The sequence below is a fragment of the Astatotilapia calliptera genome, chromosome 3, assembly GCF_964374335.1.
Source record: "Astatotilapia calliptera chromosome 3, fAstCal68.1, whole genome shotgun sequence".
Taxonomy (NCBI): Eukaryota; Metazoa; Chordata; class Actinopteri; order Cichliformes; family Cichlidae; genus Astatotilapia; species Astatotilapia calliptera.
In genome coordinates this window covers 56,537,341-56,559,900 of record NC_137424.1, presented here as the reverse complement: position 1 = coordinate 56,559,900, position 22,560 = coordinate 56,537,341, and the positions used below count along the sequence as shown (strand labels likewise).

Genomic DNA, 22,560 nt, shown 5'->3' with positions numbered 1-22,560 from the left:
CAGCATGTTCACTCCTGCTCTGCATGTTGTGCAGTTACTGATGTGTTAAACTGTGTGTGTGCAGGCTGTGGCTCTGTTTCACTTCCACAGTTCAACTACAGAGGGCGCTAAAATACACATGTGGTATACCACATGTGTATACACATGTGTATATACACATGTGTATACACATGTGTATACACATGTGTATATACCACATGTGTATACACATGTGTATACACATGTGTATACAACCGGTGGTACACATACCGGTGGTATACCATGGTATCCAGCCGGTGATGATCTGCAGATCATCACCGGCTGGAACCATCACCGCCTCACTCGGACCACTTACCCCTCTCATGCCAGTCCTCCACCTACAATAAGTAACACAGTTCCTGTCCATATTTGGTCTTTCCTGACCTGCAGAAAAACACCTTCTGAACTTTATCTCCTCTCGTTACAGTGACTCAAAAGTCTCCTGGTTTTGTTCCCTCAGCCTGACTTCCCTTTTCCCCACGTCACAGAATTCATATGTGTATAGTTTCCTAGTACTTCATGTTTGTTGTACAGTTCACGTTTGCTAAACTACTTCTTAGAATCTCACGTACATCATGGTTCACAGTTCATAGTCACATCATAGCTGTGATTCTGTGTTTGTAAATAACGTCTTGTTATCATGTTTCCCAGTGACTCTGTTTGTATCTGCAATTGAGTCCGTTTGTCTGGTTTGGCCTCCGGCTGTGACACAGTGACGGAGATGAGGCTGAATACTGGGCTGTTTTGTCACATGGTGCAAGCAGAATCATCTGCAGCTCAACGTAACAAATAAACACAACAAATAAATGGATCTGGCTGTATGGGTACTTAATGATCAAGCTGGCAGTAATGTTGTGGTGTTTAGTAGACAGGAGGGTGGGGAGTGTAAGAGGAAATGACACACAGGACATGGTTTGAGGTAGATTCATACCCAGGCCCTGCAGTGAGGACTATAACCTTCACTACATTGGTCATCTGCTCAGCCAGGTTAACTATAACAACACTGTCAATTCAGTCTGACAGTGAGTTAGTGAGTTAATGACAGTGAGTCAAACCCACTCCCTCCTCCAACTATGACGGCTTAGACAGAGACTTTATGCAAGCTTCTTTGAAGCTGGCAGACAGTGAAGGTGAAGGTGAGCATAACTGAGTTCTAATGACTCGTTCTTACTTTAATAACTGGTAAATTTCACTGAAGTTCAAAAGAACTCTCAAACCACCAGGAAGGAGACAACAGAAGTATTTATTTTTACCTTCATTGTAATTTCTTCCTTTACCTAAGCTGGTGAGAGGTTGTTGTTGTTGTTGTTGCTTTCAGTTTGTAAGATTCCCGCATGAAATGATTTGATCAAATATTTTTAATTTTATATTTTAAATGGTTTACTGTTGTCTATCAGGAAGAGGAATACAATATCTCAGGGTATCTTTGTTTAGCCTGCTGTTCTTGCTACATAACAGGGATATGTGTTTTCCTCTTCAGAGATTACAAAAGGGTTCATGTTCAAAGAAAGACTTTAAATCCATTTTCAATTTTGTGCCATTTGGCTAATTGTGCCATTTACTTTCAATATTTTATATAAAATAATGTCAAAATGAGACAGCAAAAAAAAAAAAATTGATTTCTAAACAAATTAATTAATATGCCTCTTTATTCCTAAGAAAACAGTCAGCTTTGAGATGTTGTTTATTTTTGTTTTTTAGATAGCACAGAAAGGAAACAGGAGGGTGATGAGAGTGTGAGGGGAAATGACACAGGAAATGGTCGGAGGCAGAATTAGACCCGGGCCCTGCAGTGAGGACTCTAGTTTTATCCATCTGTTAAGCTGGTGAGAGGTTTTTGTTGTTGCTTATAAATTCAGTTTGTAAGATTTCTGCATGGGATGATTTGATCAGATATTTTTAGCTTTATATCAACTCTATGATTTATTTTGAGTATTTAATGTTAAATAATCTCAGAGTGCAACATCAAGAAATGATGGTGATTCAGAAATAAACAAATAAATATATATACTTTTTATTCCTTAAGCCAAACACAATATTCAGATGAGAATAAAATGCCAGGAACATTTTATAACCTGGAAAAAAATCAATGTGCTTCATGTGTTCCTCTCAGAGGTTGAACCAGCTGTCGTCAGGTTTTCAAAGTCAAATTTGGTCTGAAACTCTTTTCATTCACACTTACGGCATCAGGGAAACTTCACAGTACTGATCTACATCATCGTGTGATGGATGGATCCAAAAAAAGTTAAAGGAAGTGATAAAAAGGAAACAACTCATTCAGTAACTTCAGTTTTCTGATGATCTGACAGAGTGAAGAGTCAGACGCTGTTCTTCTGAAGTTTAACGACTTTTCTGCATCAGAATGAAAATCCTCCATTTTCACTTCTTCTGCTTCTTGTCAGGTGAGGACTGATGAGCTTAATGTTGCTCTTTAATTCAAAATATACTCAACTTTATAAAACACTTTATGAAATACATGTATCTACATACACTAAATAATGTTGTGATTATCCATCTTGTTTTAGATGTATTATTATTATTTTTCATCTGACAGGTCCAGCTGGGCTCGTCAAGGCAAAACATAATATTTGGTCTGCAGCTGAAGGATTTAATGGCACGCTTAACTGCAACTTATCTTTGTCTGGAAGCACAAAGTTCTTCTGTAAGGAAAAATGTGAGCGAGCAGAAGATATCCTCATTAAAACAGATGGAAGCACAGCTCAGAGTGGCAGATACAGCATGAAGTATAAAGATGGATCTCCAAGAAGAGGAATTGTGTTTTTAAGCTTCTCACAAATGATCAAGTCTGACGCAGGAATGTACAGGTGTGGTTTGGGAAGATCTTCTGCTCCAGATTCATACTTTGACTTTGAGGTCAGAGTTTCAAATGGTGAGTTTTTACTAAAGGTGAGTGAAATTGAAAATGTGGAGACCCCCCAGGTCTAATTTAGTAATGTGGATCACTTTTAGATCAACCTGTTCAATCAATAAATACAAGCACGTTTTACCTGTTATTGCACTTAAGTGTCCATGTTATATGGCATGTGACAACTGTACTAAGATAACGTTTTAGCACCTCAGTGTAAAGCCTACAATAATATTCAATGATTTATTGATTCAAATTTAGGCTCTGCTAAAACTGAGTTTTACACCACCTCCAACTATCAAAGTCTAAAGCAAAATCTTGCTTTTGTTCAGATTTTCTTTTCTCTATAACTGATTTTGAGCATCAGTATCATGGTTTACATCATGATTTAAATAGATGAAATCTACTAATTTAATTCCTATGATGGAGAGTAACAGAAGAAATGTTTGACCTAAAAAGTTGATGATCTTCCAAGAGTGTCATCATGCTAAAAAGAAGTTAGTCACCTTTTTTATATACAGGCTCATCTTCTAGCTGTGAGTCCTGAGAAATGCCTCAAAAAATAAGACAAATGAAAAAAAAAACTAAAACATTTGCACTCACACCGGTGAACTTCAAGGGTCTATAACGCTGCCCTCTAAGTTCATAGTATGTATGTTACATTTTGCATGACTTCATTAAATATGCAACAACAAGTTTTGATTCTCAGAGGATCAGGTAAGAATGTGTTTTTCAGATTTTTCTGATTGATTATGAAATGATAACTGTGCTCATTTGATCCATGAAATATAATCATAATACAACAGTGTAAAAAATGACCCAACACACTAGTATGTTGTATGTTGTATGCTTGTGGGGTGTTTATTGAAGTGCCACACACGTGGCTTTACGTTTCGGCACATAAGTCATAAGCACACAAACTCTCTCTCTCAGGTCTCCGCCTTCACTATATATATAGGGAGAAACCTCAATGGTTAAATGACCACCACCTGTCCCTCCAGCCTCCTTGGCACTGCCCCCTTGAGCTCACTGCCCCACTCCTCCCCTGCAGCTGAGCCAGGGACCACACCTCCCCCACAAACTGGTTCAGTTCAGACTAATTAATGTTCTTCTATTTCACAGATCTGGATAAAAACGTTGGTTTTTATCGCACACAAACTGAGGGAGAAAAGATGACATTGGTATGTTCCAACAACACATATGGACACAGGAAGTTCTTTTGTAAGAATGAGTGTAAGAATGAAGGGGAGATCCTCATTGACACAACTAATAACAAATCTGAGAGTGGCAGATACAGCATTGAACACAGACCAGGATCTGTGTACGGACTGTATGCAACCATCACACAGTCGTCCAAGTCAGACACAGGAAAGTACATCTGTGGTTATGGGAACCCTCTGTCTCCAGATTCATGTGTGAATGAATATGTTCTTGTCATTGATGGTAAGTTTCTTTTCAAAACAGTAAAAATAACTTTTAACTTTTGGTGACTTTGAGGTGAGATTGTTGTTACTGCCAGAGATCAGCTGATTGGTTGAGACATCATTATACCTTTCTAACAATGCAATACAATACAATACAATTTTATTTATATAGCACATTTAAAAACCCGAAGGCACACCAAAGTGTTTCACAGTAATATGGAGAGTCAACATAAGTCAAAAACAGGGTACAAATCAGGCACAAGCACAGATAGGATAGAGGCACTAACAGACCAGGAGAGTTAGATAAATACAAAATATGCTACGAAGACAAAAACAGCAGTGAAATTAATAAAAATAATACATTTAATAAAATCTAATAAAAGATTTAAAAGTTTAATAATTAAAAGATTTAAAAGGGTATTAACTGGTCGGGAAAGCCAAGTCAAATAGATATGCTTTTAATCTTGATTTAAAGGACTGGATAGAGTCCAAGGCTCGAATAGAAGCAGGGAGGCTATTCCAAAGGTTGGGTGCAGCTGAAGCAAAGGCACGATCGCCTCTGGTCTTCAGTCTAAACTTAGGTTGGGCCAGGAGTAATTGACCTGATGATCTTAATGCACGACAAGGAGTGTACAAATTAAGGAGGTCAGTGAGGTAGCTGGGCGCAATGTTATTCAGGATTTTAAAAGTGAGTAGCAAGATTTTAAACTCAATGCGATATTTGATTGGTAACCAGTGTAGATCAACAAGAGCCGGAGTAATAGGGTCAAATTTTCTAATGCCAGTAAGAAGGCGAGCCGCAGCATTCTGAACGAGTTGCCGCCTTCGAAGAGAGAAGGCTTGGAGACCACAGTAGAGAGAATTACAATAATCTAACTTGGAGGTCACAAAAGCATGGATAAGCTTTTACAGGTCCCTGTGTGGTACATAATGCTTAGCTTTAGAAATCTAACTACAGATGATACTTACTTATCGAGCTTAAAGGAGCTATCCAAATAGACACCCAGGTTACGCATAGAATCAGAGAGAGAGTTAGCTAGGGGCCTCAGCAGGGCAACAAGCTGGTCTCGAGGAATATGGCTGTCGAACACCATAACTTCAGTTTTTTTCTGCCATCAACATTTTCTAACATCAAATAAAGGACAAATTGTTGAAGTCTGGATGTCCGATCTCAGAGTATTAATTTCTTGTTGTGCTGATAAATTTATTCCTCTGTTCATTCACAAATATAAACCATATTTCTTATGACGCTTTAAAAAAACATACAGATATTTAAATATAGTAAGTTTCACAGTCATAATGTGCACTAATAATTTTTAATCAGAGCACATATCATATACAAAACATCATTTTTTGTATTACTAAAAGTTTTTTAACTATTTGAAATCTAAGGTTATGTGTGTTTAAGAAGTGTGAGCTCCACTTTGAATCATTTTTTTAAAGTTGTGATGGTGGAGCTAAAATTGAGGGCAAAACATCATCATCATCATCATCATCATCATCATCATCATCATCATCTTTCACTAAAGCTGAGTGTTTCTACTCATGCAGGTGAAAACATATGTAGTGCGCTTTATATGCTTTATATGAGATTTCCCAGTCTAATGTGTAAAAGAGTATCAGCTTATCCATCAGCTGATCTGATGAGACTGAACGTGACTTTGTGGTTTATCTGAAAAAGTAATAATGATGTAAAGAACAGGAAAGCAGGCAGCTGAGTGATTACAGATCTTCCCTATTGAACTTACTCATAAGCTTCATGTTAATGCTGCATTTAGTGCTTCATGTTTGTATTTACCTGTATGATAATATGATTCGTTTTACTGCATTTGTCTGTATCGCTATTGATTTAGTATTGATATTTTTTCTGTTTGTTGTTCACAGATTCAAACCCACCTGCTTCCACACTGCAGACAGAAACAGCACAGAGTGAAAGTGTCACCGCAGGAGTCTCTACACATTGTCCTGACTCCTCCTGGCTTCTGGTTGTGCGTGCGTCCTTGGATGGTGTTTTGCTGATGGCTGTTTTCCTCATGCTCTGCTACATTAGTAAGACAAGAGGAACTTTGGACTGAACACCAGAGAAAATGACACAAACATAGAGGTGAGTTTGTGTCACTTGTTTTCATCACTTGTCTGTTGTTGCAGGTTTCAGTGAGTGTTGTTGATTCATGCTGTCAGTGTGACTTTCTCAGTGAAATGTAGTGAAAAGAGGTGATGTTACCTGTTATTACGCTTTCTTCAATAATATCCTTGTAGTGTTAGTCCAATAATCACACAACTGGTATGTTAACACCAACTTTAATGGTAGCCTTCTTTCGTTCAACCACACAAAAAAAACCTGACCCTCCAAAACTTCTACTCCCCCTTCCCACCTGCGCGTAGCCATGCCCCCCTTCACTGGACACTTGCGCAGTGGGACAGATACATCTTAACAGTCGTCTTTACCAGCAGTGGGAAGTGAAGACAAAGTGAACAATTTTAATACCAGACAGAAATATTTTCTATAATTATGTAGATATAAATGCATACAACATATTTTTTGGTCCTTTGAGGTTATTCCACAGCATCATAATTTCAGGATGTCATATCTAAAAGTGTGAAAGCCCCTTTAGTTCTGTTTCCAGACACTGTAGTACATGTATGCTGCTCTGAAGCAAACCTGCTTAACTTCCTATGATATTTATAATGTTACATTTTTTTGGGTTTGTTTGTTTCTCTTGAATAAACTTTGTGCTTCTGTTTTTTTAAAGTTCAATTTGCATTAAACTGTGATGCTGCATGAGGTTATTGTCTTTTTTTTTTTTCAGTTATCTGTAACACATGAGAACTGGGATCCAACCATCAAACACAAAGAGTCCAAAAGCAACAGGACAAAACCCACTCTTCATTATTAAAGACCAAAATCTAAAAAGTAAAAATGAATTTTGAGATTTGTGATTTCACAAATCGATTGCTATTTCCCAACTGTAACTGAAAAATGTTGTAAACATTTGGTTTTATTTCATTCATTGTTGTCTACTGTATGATTTATACATCTATGCGCTTACTTATGATGAATATCTGATAGCAGATAATTATCTAACTTTGCTTCTGGAGATTTGTTGTTTGTTTGTGTTGTTTGCTGTTTGTTTTGCATTCCAGTAATCTGATCAAGCACCTCAACTGGAGAATTGCAGAATAGACCCTGTACACGAGAAAATGCTAACTTCCTGGTTTGAGACCGGATGTGGGGTTGTACATTTCCGGTTGCTTTACTTTGCGGTCAATCGCTACTGTGCAGATATACTCCAAAATCATGTCCAAAACTCAAAAACGGAAAGATCGCGTTAAGTTACAAAGAGCAGAAGGTGGGAACACTCACTGCTGTTGTGTCATAAAAAAATCTAATGATCAACTTTGACGTTTAAAGAGTTTAGATCGATCAGTTGTTTACATCACTCAACACAAGCAGAACTGCATCACTGCATGCAGAAGACACATCGTCCACATTCAGAAGCACATCTCTGTATAGTGACAATTATTATGATTTAAACAGGCAAATATTCAGCATTCAAACTACAGGTGAAGAATAGTCAAACCAGATGTTTCCCCTGTTTTGTTGATATCAGCTAGTCAAGTACACACCTACACAGCATGTTAACAAACCGTGAAAAAAAGCAACACAAAAATTTCTTTTTTTTTAAATCACATTGTTTCCTGCATCCTGATCGCTGCAGACGATCTCCTCCGTGACATCTCTCCTGTACAGTACAGAATCGCTGCATTGATCACTAGCAGTGTGACTCTGAGGTGCAGTATTGTATGTTGACGAAACGTTTCGCACCGTCAAAAATTAAAATTGGCTACTTGATTTCACCTATCGCTGGTTATTTTTAGAACATAACACCCGCGATAAACGAGGGACAGCTGAGAAATATAACATTTGAATCCATTTTCTCTTTTGCTCTGAGGCGCGGGGGAAAAAATATCGACAAGTCGATGAACATCATTTACAGACATATTGGGTAAATGCCCAAGACATCTATAGAAATGTAAATCGCCGCTTGATTCATTCATTTGCTTAACTTGATTTGGGCCATAAACAAGGCGCGAATAGGACACCGGAAACAAAGCTCCCCACAGGAGTTTCCACACCGGAAGTAGCATATGCTAACGTGCACATAGTCTATTTCCCATGTTGGGTTTTACATGTGAAACACTTTGCACTGAAATTGATGGGAAATACAACAAGGTTTCTTCAATCTGACAAAATGTTAGACATAATAGTGTCTAATGAATGTATCTGGGGACTTTGAGTAAAAATGTGACTGTTGTTCTTATGAACCCTGTGTCTCAAATGTTTAGTCAGTTTCATTTTCATGTTTGTTTTCCTTTTGTCCCTGTCAAGTTTATGCATCTTAGTCTCTGCCTCAGTGTCTGTTTCGTATCTTATTTTTGCCCTTTGTGCATTTAAACGCTTAGTTAGGAGTAAATGTGGATTTCCTGTGGCAAACATGAATGTCAGTTTCTCGGTTTATGAAGGTCACCTTTAACTATGACAGTGCTGAGATACGGACCTCCTGTGAAGTTGTCACCATACTAGTGATGAGCAAAGCGAGATTTCGTGAAACATTTGAAGTCTTTGTGCTTGTATTGATGATTCCAAACAATCTCAAACCATCTCCATAGTGGCCTCTGCTGGACAATTTGGCTATTGTCACGTCCTGATCATATTCTGTGAAATGGTGACACAGACAAGTTCTGCACAACTTCAAACACTTATTATATCAGACTATCAATATCTTCGATCACTACATGTTTTGGAGAAATCCTTCAAAACAATTTGGGTAATTAGTGGTACAGTAGAGTACTAAGGTCACATTAATGAAAGGAAGGAGTTTTACCTCAAAATAGTATTTTGAGAAAAGTCGAAATGTGGAGATTACAGCTGTTGTTTCAAGCCAGACAAATGCCACAGCAGCTATACCCTCACAAAATGCCTCAGTGAAACAAAACAATCAGCTGTCTTATCGTGTCTTGTGATACAACATGCATCCTCTTCATTGCACAAGGGTGTAACCATCGATATCCTTGCTTCTGTCCATTGCCAGACATTTCATTTTATACAAATCCAGCCAACAAGTTTGTGTGTTTGTTCCCTTCTGACCAGATGCAGCTTTCTGCACCACCACATGGCCTTATAACTCTCACCACTGTCTATGTGCTAAAAGAGAAATAATTTTAATAAATACCAATTCTGAAGTAGAATTTCACTAACTCATCTACACAAGTCATTTAGTAGACTGTATATAAGCCATAAGAGTTTTGTCTACAAACAACTGTTAACTCCACATTTCCACTTCAAAAAAATATTAAAATAAATCAGTAATATATATTTTTATTTATGTGGCCTCTAATAATTTCCGTTTTATATATTAATCACAGTCGAAATGTGTGTGTGTGTGTGTCCTCCCATGCTCAGAAGTCTGGGCGCTTAAGTTAATTTGCCAAGTTTGAATTAGCAACTAAGGAAGAACAAACTTGGAGTATTTGATGTTGAGTAACAGCTCTTGTCTTTTGTGGCTCACTTTGTTGCTGCTGCAGCAGTGGCTGTGACATGAACTCTGCCTCATGTGTTCAGAGAGCTGCACACTTCATCAAACTTGAAGGAGCTGTGTATGTGTGCTTTGCTTTCATTTGTGTTTCCACCTCTGGCCACCAGGTGGTGCGCTTTTGTGTTTTCTAGTCAGCTGGGTTGTGTTTTAGGTCCCGTTAGTGAGGAGACAAACAGATATTTCAAATCTTGTTGACATAAGTTTCTTGTGTATTGTGTGGAGTATACGATGAGGAGAATTAGGTAAATATGTGGGATTAATAAGATGTTGAGCAGGGGTAGGAGTTAATAAGTATGTGCATACTTCTTCCTACTCCTTTTCAGACCAAACGACTGTTATCTCATGTTAGATGAGTGTGTTTTATTTTATTACAATTCTTTCTTGTTTGTCTGTACAAATACGTGTGTGTGAGTATATCTACACATATATTTGTATCCGTAAATGAAAATACATGTAGATGAGTATATATTGTTTTTTTTTATTGTTTGTTTTATTATGTCTGAAATAAATAAAGATAAATAAAAAAAAAAAAAAATTTAAACCATTTAAACTGGCTCAAATAAAAGACCTCTTTAGTAACTCGGCTCCAAACAGACACTGACAGCAGAGAAGGAAACTGTTTACAGCTTAAAAAACAAACAGTACTGGAATCCACCTGCTGGAGGCGCTGTGACCTCACTGGACCCAGTCAAACAGATTAAAATACTCCTGTGTACTTTTCTCTTTCTTCAATCATCACCTTTTCAGATTATTTTTTTTTTATCCTACTCTCATTTTCAAAGATGCATTTTTTCATTTATTTACAGATTTTAATTATCTTGGTTAAATGAATCCAAACAGTCACTTTTAAATACACTCTAAGAAATAAAATGTTGTATTTACTCCACCCAGTTATGTCAACTGGTTCCACACAAGTGGGTTAGTGAAATATAAAATGTATGATACTTTTAATTTGAACAAGAAATTTTAAGTACATCTGATAAATCTACTCAACCAAAACAAGCTCTACTGAAACTATAGGATTAAATCACTTTAACAGAATTGCAACTTACTCTATACAAGTTTGTAAATTAAATAAATCAAGTTTGTTAATTAACCTAACTTTAATAACACTTGGTGTGTATACTACACACATATATACACGGGAGAAGTAAACATACACTGACAGAATATTCAAGAAGTCAAGAAGAAAAAATCCAACTGTTTTTGATTCTTTTGTCTTCACTTTTCCGTTTCTGTTACATTTCATGAGTCTGTTTTAACACGGGAAAAAAAACCAGATCTCAGATTGTAAAACTGTTTCTGTTCAGTCAAGAAACACAGACTGGAGGTCAGACTGTTTTTATTGATTATGAACTGAAGAGAGACGTCTCCACAGCGTCCAGTTAGCCATAAGCTGCTCTTCTTGTATCAGCAGTACTAGAAGCTACATTTGGATCAACACAGACTAATAAATGGATCCAGAACCATCCAGATCAGTTGTTGTGAAAACTGGTCACACAGTGGTGATATTGCTTTTCTCCAGGAACTAATTGTAGTGAAATGTTACTTAATTTGCATAACAAGAGAGAGACACAAATGTATAGTTATGCAATGTAAAAAAATTAAAGACTCCTATACACAAAATATTTAGAGCCTGCAGCTCTCATCATCACAAAGTCTAACCAACAACGTCTAAAATGTCTAAATTATATGTTCCAAAGATTTCATCCATCAGTCTAAGCATGATTAAAATGTGTATAATGCAACAAATTTAGTAATAGATGATAGTAATGCAACAGATTTAAAAATACAGTTCCTCTTTCCTCAGCACTAAAAGTCCTGTGGGCATTTAAACTGTAGTATATAAGTAACAACTGATATCTGCTCTTAAAAAAGGCACCAAAGACAATAAGATGATTAAAAAAAATTTCAGGAGAATCAGTCTAATCCAACATCTCTCGACTGAAAAACAAACTAATATATAGGGATGGGTACCGGTGTCCGGTGCCATAATGGCACCGGTTCTGACATAAACGGTAGTAACCAGACCGAAAAGCAGCGCAAATTTCGGTGCTTTATTTCGGTGCTTTTTTTTTTCCTGAGCTGTGATACACTTTAGATTCTAGCCAATCATTTTACGTTTCCGAGGATAGTAGGCGGGTCCAGGTATAATACGTACGTTCTTTTAGAGCAGAGCTACAGATTAAAAATGCCCAAGGCGAAGCGGTCAAAAGTCTGGCTGTACTTCACAGCAAAAGATGCAAACTCAGCAGCAACAAGTGCTTTAAGCTGATACTGTGATACTGTCAAAGGAGGTAACACCTCAAATCCGATGAAACAACTGCGTTTTTTTTAAAAGCCGAGAAATGCGCCGTATTTGATAGCTTGCTGCAAGACCTCACACCGAGCGCATCTACTGCGGGTGGAGCAACATCCCCCAAAAACCCGAAGAGGAGAGTCCTGGCCCCTAGCCCTGCCAGTGTAGCAGAAATGATGAGGATGATGATGGCAGCAGCAGCCGTTCTTCTCTGTGTGAGTAGCTTAATGTTGTTCGTGTGTAATTTACGTTGAGTAGGCTAACCACGTTATTACATTAATGCAGGTAAGGTGAACTAGCAAACATCATCATAGCTGCATGCGGCTGTCTTCTTGTTTGCTGGCAGTTACTCCCTTCACCCTGGCCAAAAAGGCTAAAATGACCAAAGAAGAAGTGGAAAACATGAGAGGTTTTTGGACAAAAGTTTGTGTTTTTTCCATTGTTTAAGCACTGCTTCCAGCCAAGAGTGATACCATATATGCCCCATAGCTGCAGAAAAGGCTAACATTGTTATCTCTTTACAAAAAAACAGCTGAACATGAGAGGTTTTTGGACCAATTTTGTGTTCTCCATTGAAGAATGCTTAAACGGTGCCGTTTAAGCACCGGCACCGTTTCAAAAGTACCGGTTTGGCACCGGTATCGGACAAAACCTAAACGATACCCATCCCTACTAATATATGTACGAGACAGTATACCTGATATACTAAGTGAGGAAAAGTATGAAACACCAATGTGAGAATATTTCTCTGCACAGTAAGTTCATTATTGTGAGTCAGCACAGAGGTGGATACTAGAGTCAGGCTTCACCCTAAACCCAGCATATACAGGTTCAGTGAAGGTGGTGCTGAAGGTGTGCAGGTGGATCAGTTTATCAGAAGAGACACTGTAGAAGGACACAGTTCCTGCAGAGCAGTCCACATACACTGCTACTTTGTGAGAGAGAGCTGAGGGGAGAAGAGGGATGGCTCTTCCAATGTAATCATGATTTCCATAGTAACCTATATTATCACGACAGTAGAGACTCCAGGATTGGTAAGTCCTTCCAAACCTGCTTTCATCCTCTTCTCCTCTCCTTCTGATTCCTCCATAAGCTACAGCAACATGAACCTCTCCACTCCACTCGACCTCCCAGTAACAGCGACCACTTAGACTGTTGGTACAGAGCAGCTGAAGCCAGTGATTAAACCTAAGATCATGATCAGGATACAGCTGATCTTCTTCCACATGTGTCACCTCCTTGTTGTCATCAGACAGTTTGAGGTTTCTGTGTGCTGTGTTTGGATCCAGCATCAGATCACAGAAATCTAAAAGGAACCGTGAGAAAAAATGTAGAACAGTACAAGATTGTGTGAATGCAGCTCATAAATCAAAAATACTTACATTTCCTTAGACCTGGTCTCATCCACTGGACTCCTTGAGGCTCCACACTGAAATGAGCACATTATCTTTTAGTGTGCAGACGTGGCCTTTATGTTCTCTGATTCATCTTTTCTAGAGAAATAACCTTGTGTTTTATTTTATCTCTTAATAAAGTCAAACAGATAATACAGTTCTAAGGTTTTATGTATCAAAGCACAATTAAAAAAATAAATCATCGGGTCTGTACCAGGTTCTTAAATTATCTAAATACCTAAATACAACCTTCAGTCTGCTTTATTTTCTGCCTCCCTGTGTTTCTGTCACTACAATGAACACTGTGCTTCAAATACTATTTTCTCTTTCAGTTAACACATGTGAGGATGCTTAGTTATTCAGTGCAAAACAAAAGAAATAAATATATAGAACAAAATATTTTGAGAAAAGACTGCTGTGCTCATTCTGATAATGACAAAGGCTTTAGATTTTTTGAGTCTGAATCCGTTTTTCAAGTCAAGTTGTTCCTGTTATTGTTTTTGTTTTGTAGCTTCGGTTATTTCCAGCCTCAATAGACCTACTGAGTCCTGCATGCAGAAAACAATAAAAAGTTCAATGAGAAGATGATTTTTTTCTCGATTCTCAGGAGGCTATGACAGCAAACATTCCAATTAAGTCAATATTTATTTAATTACACTTTGAATCTGAGTACTTTTTAAAATTGCGTTTTGTTAACTTTTGACTGGTTTTTTTTTGTTTTTGTTTTTGTTTTGTTTTTTTTTATCCCTTGTGAAGCACTTTGTGATCTTTTATCTAGAAATGTGCTATATAAATAAAATTTTACTTACTTACTTACTTACTTAATTGAACTGAGAGCATATATTATTCTTCCCAATCACAATTAAAAATAACGTGTTCCTGCACAGATGACTTGTTCATGAAAATAGGAATCCTGGTGCCTCAGCTGACTAAAAACAGGGAGGTAAGGCTGTGACTGTGTGGAGCATGAAGTGAGGACATAGGGAACGCAGCAGGAAGCAGCAAAACGAAACTATAAACAGGATCACAGACCCAGAACCATCACAAAGGCACCTGTCAGATCTGGGGTTAAACACATCAAACCTCACTTAGCCATGGTCATGTGATGTTGGTGTTTTGATTGACACAGTCTTGAAACGTCAGTATCGAGGGTCCGATCCTTATGTATTTGTTACATTCTCCTTCAAGCTGTGTATCCTTCCTCGTGTTTTAACTGTGATTGGTTCTGAGTCATTCACCCACACAGCTGCCCACTTAACTGGACATACAGACTGTATTACTGGCAATCAGATCAGTGGTTACCTTACAATATGCTGGAGAAAAAAATATATTTTAGCTTTATTTCCTGTTTTCCTACCAGAGTATGTCCAGTTTCACATGTGGATCCTCCTTTAGAGCAGACAAAAGCTTCATTCCTGAGTTTCCTGGATGATTATAGCTCAAGTCCAGCTCTTTCAAATAGGAGGGATTGGAGCGCAGAGCTGTGGCCAGAGAGGTGAAGCCTGTTCCTGTGATCTGACAGCCTGACAGCCTTCAAACATACAACATGTCACATCATTGTAATGAACTGCTCTGAATTTGATGATGTACATGCAGTCAAATTAACAGATTCTGATTTCAGTTAAAGTAGTTAAAAAACAAACAAACTGGCTTTTCTTCACTCAGTTTTAAAAAAGAACAAAACACATTGACTTTCTGTCTTTTTTGCTATGATGGACAATCATAGATAAAGTCATATTTTTCTGATTTATGAAGTGTGTGTTTCAAGTCTACTCTACTGTTCTCTTTCAGGGCTTACACCAAAAAAGTAACAACATGTTTAATCTATAAAATAATGACAGTTGTTGTGAAATATCCAAATCTCCTGAAACAAAGAGTCAGCTAACCTGAGAGTTTCCAGCACACAGTGTGGATTCCCAAGTCCAACACAAAGCAGCTCCACTCCTGAGTCCTGGAGGTTGTTGTTACTCATGTCCAGCTCTCTCAGTCTGGAGGACTGAGAACTTAGAATTGAGGAAAGAGCCTCACAGCTTCTCTCTGTGAGGTTACAGCCACCCAACCTGGAAAGACATGAATAGCAGTGAACTTTCCAAACTTTTGAAATAAATACTTTAAAGCAATGTCTTGCCAGGATTAAACTGGATACTTACTGGGCTTTCTTACAGGCTGTGACCACTGGCAGCAGCTGCAGAAGAGCCTCTTCAGAAGCTGAATATTTCCTCAAGTCAAACACAGCCAGACCTGCTTCTGATGACAGTAAGATGAAGACCAGAGCTGACCACTGAGCAGGAGAGAGATTAACTTTAGACAGGTGTCCTGAACTCAGTTGATGCTGGACCTCCTTCACTATAGAGTCATCATTCAATTCATTCAGACAGTGGAGTAGATTCATGCTTTTTTCAGGAGAGAGAGCGCCATTCATTCTTTCTTTAATGTACTTGACTGTTTCCTGATTTATCTGTGAGCTGATTCCTGTTTGTGTGAGCAGGCCTTGTAGGAGATCCTGATTGGATGGCATCGAAAGACCAAGGAGGAAGCGAAGAAACATGTCCAGATGTCCATCTGGACTTTTTAAGGCCTTGTCCACAGCACTCTGGTAGAACTGTCTTACTGAAGACTCATCAGTCTGCACTGAGGCTGTTTCTTCTTCTTTCAGCAGGTTGATACCAGAGTTGGTGAATGTCAGATGGACATTAAGAGCAGCTAAAAACTCCTGAACACTCAGATGGACAAAACAGTAAACCTTCTCACGGTACAGCCCTCTCTCCTCTTTAAAAATCTGTGTGAACACTCCTGAGTACACTGAGGCCTCTCTGACATTAATGCCACACTCTGTCAGGTCTGTTTCATAGAAGATCAGGTTTCCTTTATGCATTTGCTCAAAAGCCAGTTTCCCCAGTGCTTCAATCATCTTCTTGTTCTCTGGACTCCAGAGAGGATCTGTCTCAGCTCCTCCATCATACTTGATGTTCTTCAGTTTGGTCTGAACCACCAGGAAGTGCATGTACATCTCAGTCAGTGTCTTGGGCAGCTTTCCTCCAGCCTGTTTGGTTTTTAACACGCTCTCTAGAACTGCAGCAGTGATCCAGCAGAAGATTGGGATGTGACACATGATGTGGAGGCTTCGTGATGTCTTGATGTGAGAGATTATGGTGTTGGCCTCTTCCTTGTCTCTGAGTCTCTTCCTGAAGTACTCTTCCTTCTGTGGGTCAGTGAACCCTCTGATCTCTGTAACCATGTCTATATATTCAGCAGGGATCTGATTGGCTGCTGCAGGTCGTGTGGTTATCCAGATGTGAGCAGAAGGAAGCAACTGTCCCCTGATGAGGTTTGTCAGCAGCACATCCACTGATGTGGACTCTGTAACATCAGTGAGGATCTCAGTGATGTGGAAGTTCAGAGGAAGTCGACACTCATCCAGACCATCAAAGATGAACACAACTTTGAACTTTTTAAAGTTACAGATTCCTGCTTCTTTGATTTCAGTGAAGAAGTGATGAATAAGTCCCACTAAGCTGAACTTTTTATCCCTCAGTAAATTCAGCTCTCTGAATGGGAATGGAAACATGAACTGGATGTCCTGGTTGGTCTTGTCTTCAGTCCAGTCCAAAGTGAACTTTTGTGTCAGGAATGTTTTCCCGATGCCAGCCACTCCTTTGGTCAGAACTGTTCTGATTGGTTTGTCTCTTTCAGTCGAAGCTTTAAAGATGTCTTCACACCTGATTGTTGTTTCTGGTCTGTTTGGTTTCCAGGAGAACATTTCAATCTGTCTGACCTCATGTTCAGTGTTGACCTCTCCGGTCCCTCCCTCTGAGATGTAGAGCTCTGTGTAGATCTGATTTAGAGTGGTTTGGTTTCCTGGTTTAGCAATCCCCTCAAAGACACACTGGAACTTCTTCTTCAGGTTACATTTAAAAGTATTCTCACAAAGTGGATCAGGATTTTCTACAGGAAAGCACCAGAAACATGAGTGTGATGGTTATAGAAAATGTGACAATTTCATTCCTGTAAAGACTGAATTTATGAAGAGAAATCCTCTCACTGCTCTGCAGACAGTCAGCCAGCTCCTCCTGTTTCATTATTCTCAGGAAGTTAACTGCAAGTTTCAGAAATGCCTCTCTGCTGCTCCTTCTCTGCTTCTCTTCCTCACTGTCCAACACCTCCTCTTCATCCCTCTGACACTCTGAATAATCTGGATTCAGATCATTCTGCATCTTCTTTAGTTCGTTCTTCACAAAAGTGATAATGTTTTCCTCCAGCATCTGGAAAATAAATGACACAACCTGAATTAACAAAAATCAGATCTTCATTGTAAAAATGAATTTTCACAGATTTGTTTTGTGTTTGTTTTCAATTTAGCAAAAATACCCTGTACTTATGTTCATTTTACAGGAAACAATGAAAAAATATATATAATTAAAACACTCAATTAAAATAATTATTATAGTTAGATTGCAGGTTTTGTACAGGAAACAATAAAATAATAACATAAATTAAATTAGGTAATTTTAAGTACTCTGTTATTTCATGGTACATTTTCCCATCTTACATCTTATGTACCTTGTAGTTTCCTGCAAATTCCACGTAAGTACAGGGTACTTGCACCTTATTTCCAGGTCGTGTTATAAAGTTATGCTGAAACTTTGTTTTGAAAAGTGTTTTATAAATAAAAATAAAGTAAAAAATTAATTCACTGTTGAATTATTTCTGATATTTTGCCATTATTTTATGATGAATATTGGACTGTGCAACATGAAAATAATTACAAACAGAGGTTGGTGTACATGTACAAACCTTAAATACTGAGTCCAGATCAGTTTGATGCTGCAGACTCTCCTGATCAGCTCTGTGGAGACATCATGAAGACATTTGAACCATTTTGCACATAAATACAAGCCACAGATTTCTTCTTCTACTGTTAGAAAATCATCCTGATTAAAACAAGCACAACTGTGCTGTAACAAACCTATTATGTTAATTTATAGACTTATTTATTGGACTCCACTAGTCCAAAACTAACAGGTCAGTGATGGTTCTGTACCAGTGTTCTTGTAATGACCATATTATGGATATTTCCTGCACATTGCATCATCACATTAAAAAAGTCAGATTCATGTTGTTGTGTTGAAGTGTTTCATTTTAAATTTGACCTTTGTGCCTTTAAAATACAAGGAAGAGCATCTTACAGCAGCAGCTGAAGTTTTTTTCTGAGTATAAAAACTTATAATACACATAAACAAAATCATATGATGACACTTTGAATCAGCCTACACTCGGCTACATCTGTGGTGTTCAGTGTCCCGATGCTGAACTAAAAATGATCATCTTATGGTCTGTATTTGTATAAATGGTCTGTATTTGTATAGCGCTTACTATCTTACTACATTATAATCCATTTTGTCTTGTTATTTCATGCAGGTCATATAAAAAAGAACCACTGGTGAAAAATGTAATGTCAATAATAAGGTTAAAAATAAAAGATTTGCTAATTTCCTTTATCGATTTTGTTGATGATTGCCATGGTGATGGGATGGTGTGTCACTATGAATTATGAGAATCATTTAATATTTAGAGAAATCCAGCAGCTCATATCGTGGCATCCAGCACCACACATACAGCTGCAGATCATTTCACCTTCCTGCGCAAAACTGGCAACCGCATCATACTGAAACTCTCATTTACCAAATAAAAGAGTCAAACTGACTGCTGACACATTCCTGCTGATTATCACATAAATTACAATCAGTGTGATGCCCAGTGCAGGGAATGCAGGGCTGTTAAGATAGATTTATTTTTCTTTTAAAGAAGCAGCCTCACTTATGGAGCTCTTTAATCTCAGGACTGAGGCTAGGTGTACCACAGAGCTGTAAGGTAAATGTGAAATGTCTTACTCCTCAGCAGCAGCAGACTTTGTTCCTTTAAAGTCAAAGATGAAAAACTTTGACCGATCACTCTTCAAAGACACACAGCTGGGTCCAGGTTCAGGTTCAGGTGCATCTGGTGTCTCAGTGATCCTGGTGAACAGAGAAAAAGACCATCAGGCAGAGAAATCACATTTTTCGCCTTCAGACACAAAAAGTAGGATAAACTTGGAGCTAGTCACAATGATAATATTACAATAAGGCTAAAAAGTTTGATGCTCTTCACAATGTTCTCTTTAGTCTGTTTGTTTATCCAACTGTCTTTTCTTCTTTTTGTGAACAAAGTTAAAAATTAAATAAATAAATGACTAAACCAAACCTGTTTACTCAATTTGTTAACTCTTACGTCTCATCAGGAGACAGTTTCCTGCTTTTAAAGTCAGGACGGTCTTTCTCTGGAGAGCTTCTCTCCCTCATTGTTACAGAGCTGAGTCTGGTCTCAGGCTCAGGAGAGTCTGGTCTGAGGAGTGAGGAAAAGAATAAGGCAGGGTTATATATATACACTTTTTTAATCTCCAGGTGGAACATACGCTGGAAAAACTTTGCAGGATTAAATTGAATTAACAAAACAGAGAGCAGGTTTGTTGTAGAGAGTTACTGCATGTATGAAATCATTTCTGTATTTGTTCTTTTAGCAGTGACGATAATGTGAGGTTTTGAGTGTGATACCTTTCCATGTTGGTAAAAACCTGCAGTCACCTGATGGAAGAGAAAAGTGAGAATAAAACACAGATTATATTTTTTTTCTGTTTATTGAGATATTTGATAGCAATAAGGTATCGCTATCAAATACCTGTTTAATTATAATAATAGTTTTATATTATATTATATTATATTATATTATATTATATTATATTATAATTAAGGTTTCATTGTTTTTCAAAAAAATCTGAAATAAAGTGAGCTTTGTTTTCTGGCAATCAAAGAGTCAACAAACAATCATTGTGATGATTAAACTTTTTAAAGAGGAGATTACATAGAAAGCAAATTTAAAAAAAAAAGCATAAAAAACTTACATGATATAAATCAGATCAAAGATTCACTTTTTCATCATCGTCCTGAACACTGTCTGTCTGCAGCTGTTTGCTGTCTGCACTGGGAGAAGATCTGATTCTGTTCTTTCTCTATTAAGGTCTTGTCTTACTTTCACCACTTTATTCTTCAGGAGTTTGAGTCTGTATTTAAGTAAACTATTCTGTAGCTCACTTCCTTGTTTTTCTCGTATCTATTATTGTTTTGAATACAGGTGCTCACTGTACTGATGACACGCCTAAACTGTTAGACTGGTTAGACTGGTTAAACTGGTTAAACACTGCCTTGTTCTGGTGTTTTGCTGAATTTCCTGCCCCTGGCTACTGAATTTCATCCATCAAGTAAAGGGTTTGAACAACTAAACATAAATTATGCAGTTACTAAATGGCGTAAAACATTTTAATTGAATAATAATTATGTTAAGAACTGTAGGGCTCTGCGTCCTGACAAAGTCAGAAATGATCCAGCCACCTGAATCAGACACATGATAAACTACACAGAGAGCTCATCACCCAGAGGCATTAACAGTTTTGTCAAAGCACATAAAACCATCATCTGATTGTCTGAAAACACAAAACACCTAATTCATGGTTCATGTCTCACCTTTAGTCCTTCCAACAGAGTCTGTTCTGCCTGCAGTGGGAAACCTTCAGCTTCCTCAGTCCAGTAAAAAGGTTCTCAAAGGTTTTGTGGTCACGAGCCCCTTTCAGAGGACAACATTATCCCATATAATCAGCTGATTTGGTCTTAGCTTCACATGATGATGTGCACTGACTGAAATATTTAACCACGTTCACCAGATAGCTGACTGGCTAATAATTCATTTGTAGCAGGACAGAAGACACAGAATTACAGTAAAAATAAATGAAAGATAAAATACATACATCTGCCGTGTGTCCTTCTTTCACTCTGTACTTTTTTCATCAGCCCTTACAGGACACGGACCCAAGTGTATTTCCATATGCAAACACAGCTGTCACGCCTGGCTGCCTGAGGTCAGGTTACATCAGCGAGTTTGTTCCTCTGTTTGTGTTCACCACAGCTTCTGTTCAGTTTTCAGCAACTTCAAAGAAACACACAGATATTATTGGGTTTGGTTTTATGAGTAATGTTTGAAGACATCAGTAAAACAGGAGTAAAAAATAACAATAATTATGTGTGTGTGTTGACCTTGAAACAAAAACATATGATCCTCTGTAATAGGAACTAATATGAGCTCATGTTTATGTGTCTCTTTGGCACACTTAGAAATGTTAATGTAGGTAAACTGGAAAATTTATTAATATTAATAATAATTCAGTGTCCAATCTCAGGTCATTGGCTCAGACGCAGTTTTCTTTCACTCTACCTGAGCTCACCATCTCAGTAATAGACCCACTCTTTGGTGTAAATGAGTCTTTATATTTGCTTTCTGTAACTTGATTTTTCTTACTTATTGTGTGCTCACTGTCTGTGTGTTTGTGTGTGTTTGTTCCTGATTCTTCACTTTTGTTGTTGTTTCAGTTCCAGCCTGAACTTTGAACTACATGATCACACAGTGGATTCTCCATTTTGTGCCAAAATCTGTTTTGAGTTTTCAACAACAGGTGTTTAAATCCACTGTTTCCCCTGTTCTGTTGTGCCTGCCTGTGTTAGAGCCTAAAACATTACACACATCACACTGGAGTGGGCGCTCACAACCAAACCTGACAGATCCTGGAATTATATTTTTATCTTCTGGGGAGAGATAACTGATCAAACGGTCTCTGTCCTGTATTATGTCCATGACAATTTGTTTGGCAGAACTCTGGTTTCATTTAACACAACGTATTCACCTCAACACCTGTCATGTTCATGAAGGCGTTCAGGTGTCAGAGTCTCAGGAAGGACGAATCAGACTTCAGCTGTTCAGACTCAGGACTGATGACTCGGGACTGGACCTGTGTCAGATGAACACTGATCATGGCTTCAGCCTTTTTGTCAAACTGAGTCTGAGAAAAAATGAACTTTTTTTTATTATTTCCTTTCTG

The 22,560-nt window shown here is 37.9% G+C and overlaps 1 protein-coding gene and 1 long non-coding RNA gene across 2 annotated transcripts in view; one reads left to right on the top strand and one right to left on the bottom strand.

Moving 5' to 3' along the window:
- Positions 1 to 22,560, top strand: part of LOC145425534 (uncharacterized) — a 273,752-nt gene that overhangs the window by 183,574 nt on the left and 67,618 nt on the right. The window lies entirely within an intron of this gene.
- On the bottom strand, positions 11,231 to 21,571 carry LOC145419279 (protein NLRC3-like). Its single transcript, XM_080298557.1, has 12 exons — positions 21,436 to 21,571; positions 21,155 to 21,254; positions 20,189 to 20,218; positions 19,866 to 19,979; positions 19,490 to 19,612; positions 18,393 to 18,444; positions 17,641 to 17,860; positions 15,749 to 17,543; positions 15,485 to 15,658; positions 14,956 to 15,129; positions 13,587 to 13,633; positions 11,231 to 13,510 (listed from the first exon to the last, which is right to left on the bottom strand). Exons 3-12 carry the CDS (start codon positions 20,194 to 20,196, stop codon positions 12,969 to 12,971), a joined length of 3,249 nt encoding a protein of 1,082 aa, XP_080154683.1. The 5' UTR covers positions 20,197 to 20,218; positions 21,155 to 21,254; positions 21,436 to 21,571; the 3' UTR covers positions 11,231 to 12,968.

Coding starts and splice junctions, on each gene's coding strand:
- LOC145419279 (XM_080298557.1), bottom strand. Junction 17,861..18,392: donor ATCTGGACTCAGTATTTAAG/GTTTGTACATGT, acceptor TTTATTTTCCAG/ATGCTGGAGGAAAACATTAT. Junction 17,544..17,640: donor GGCTGACTGTCTGCAGAGCA/GTGAGAGGATTT, acceptor GCTTTCCTGTAG/AAAATCCTGATCCACTTTGT.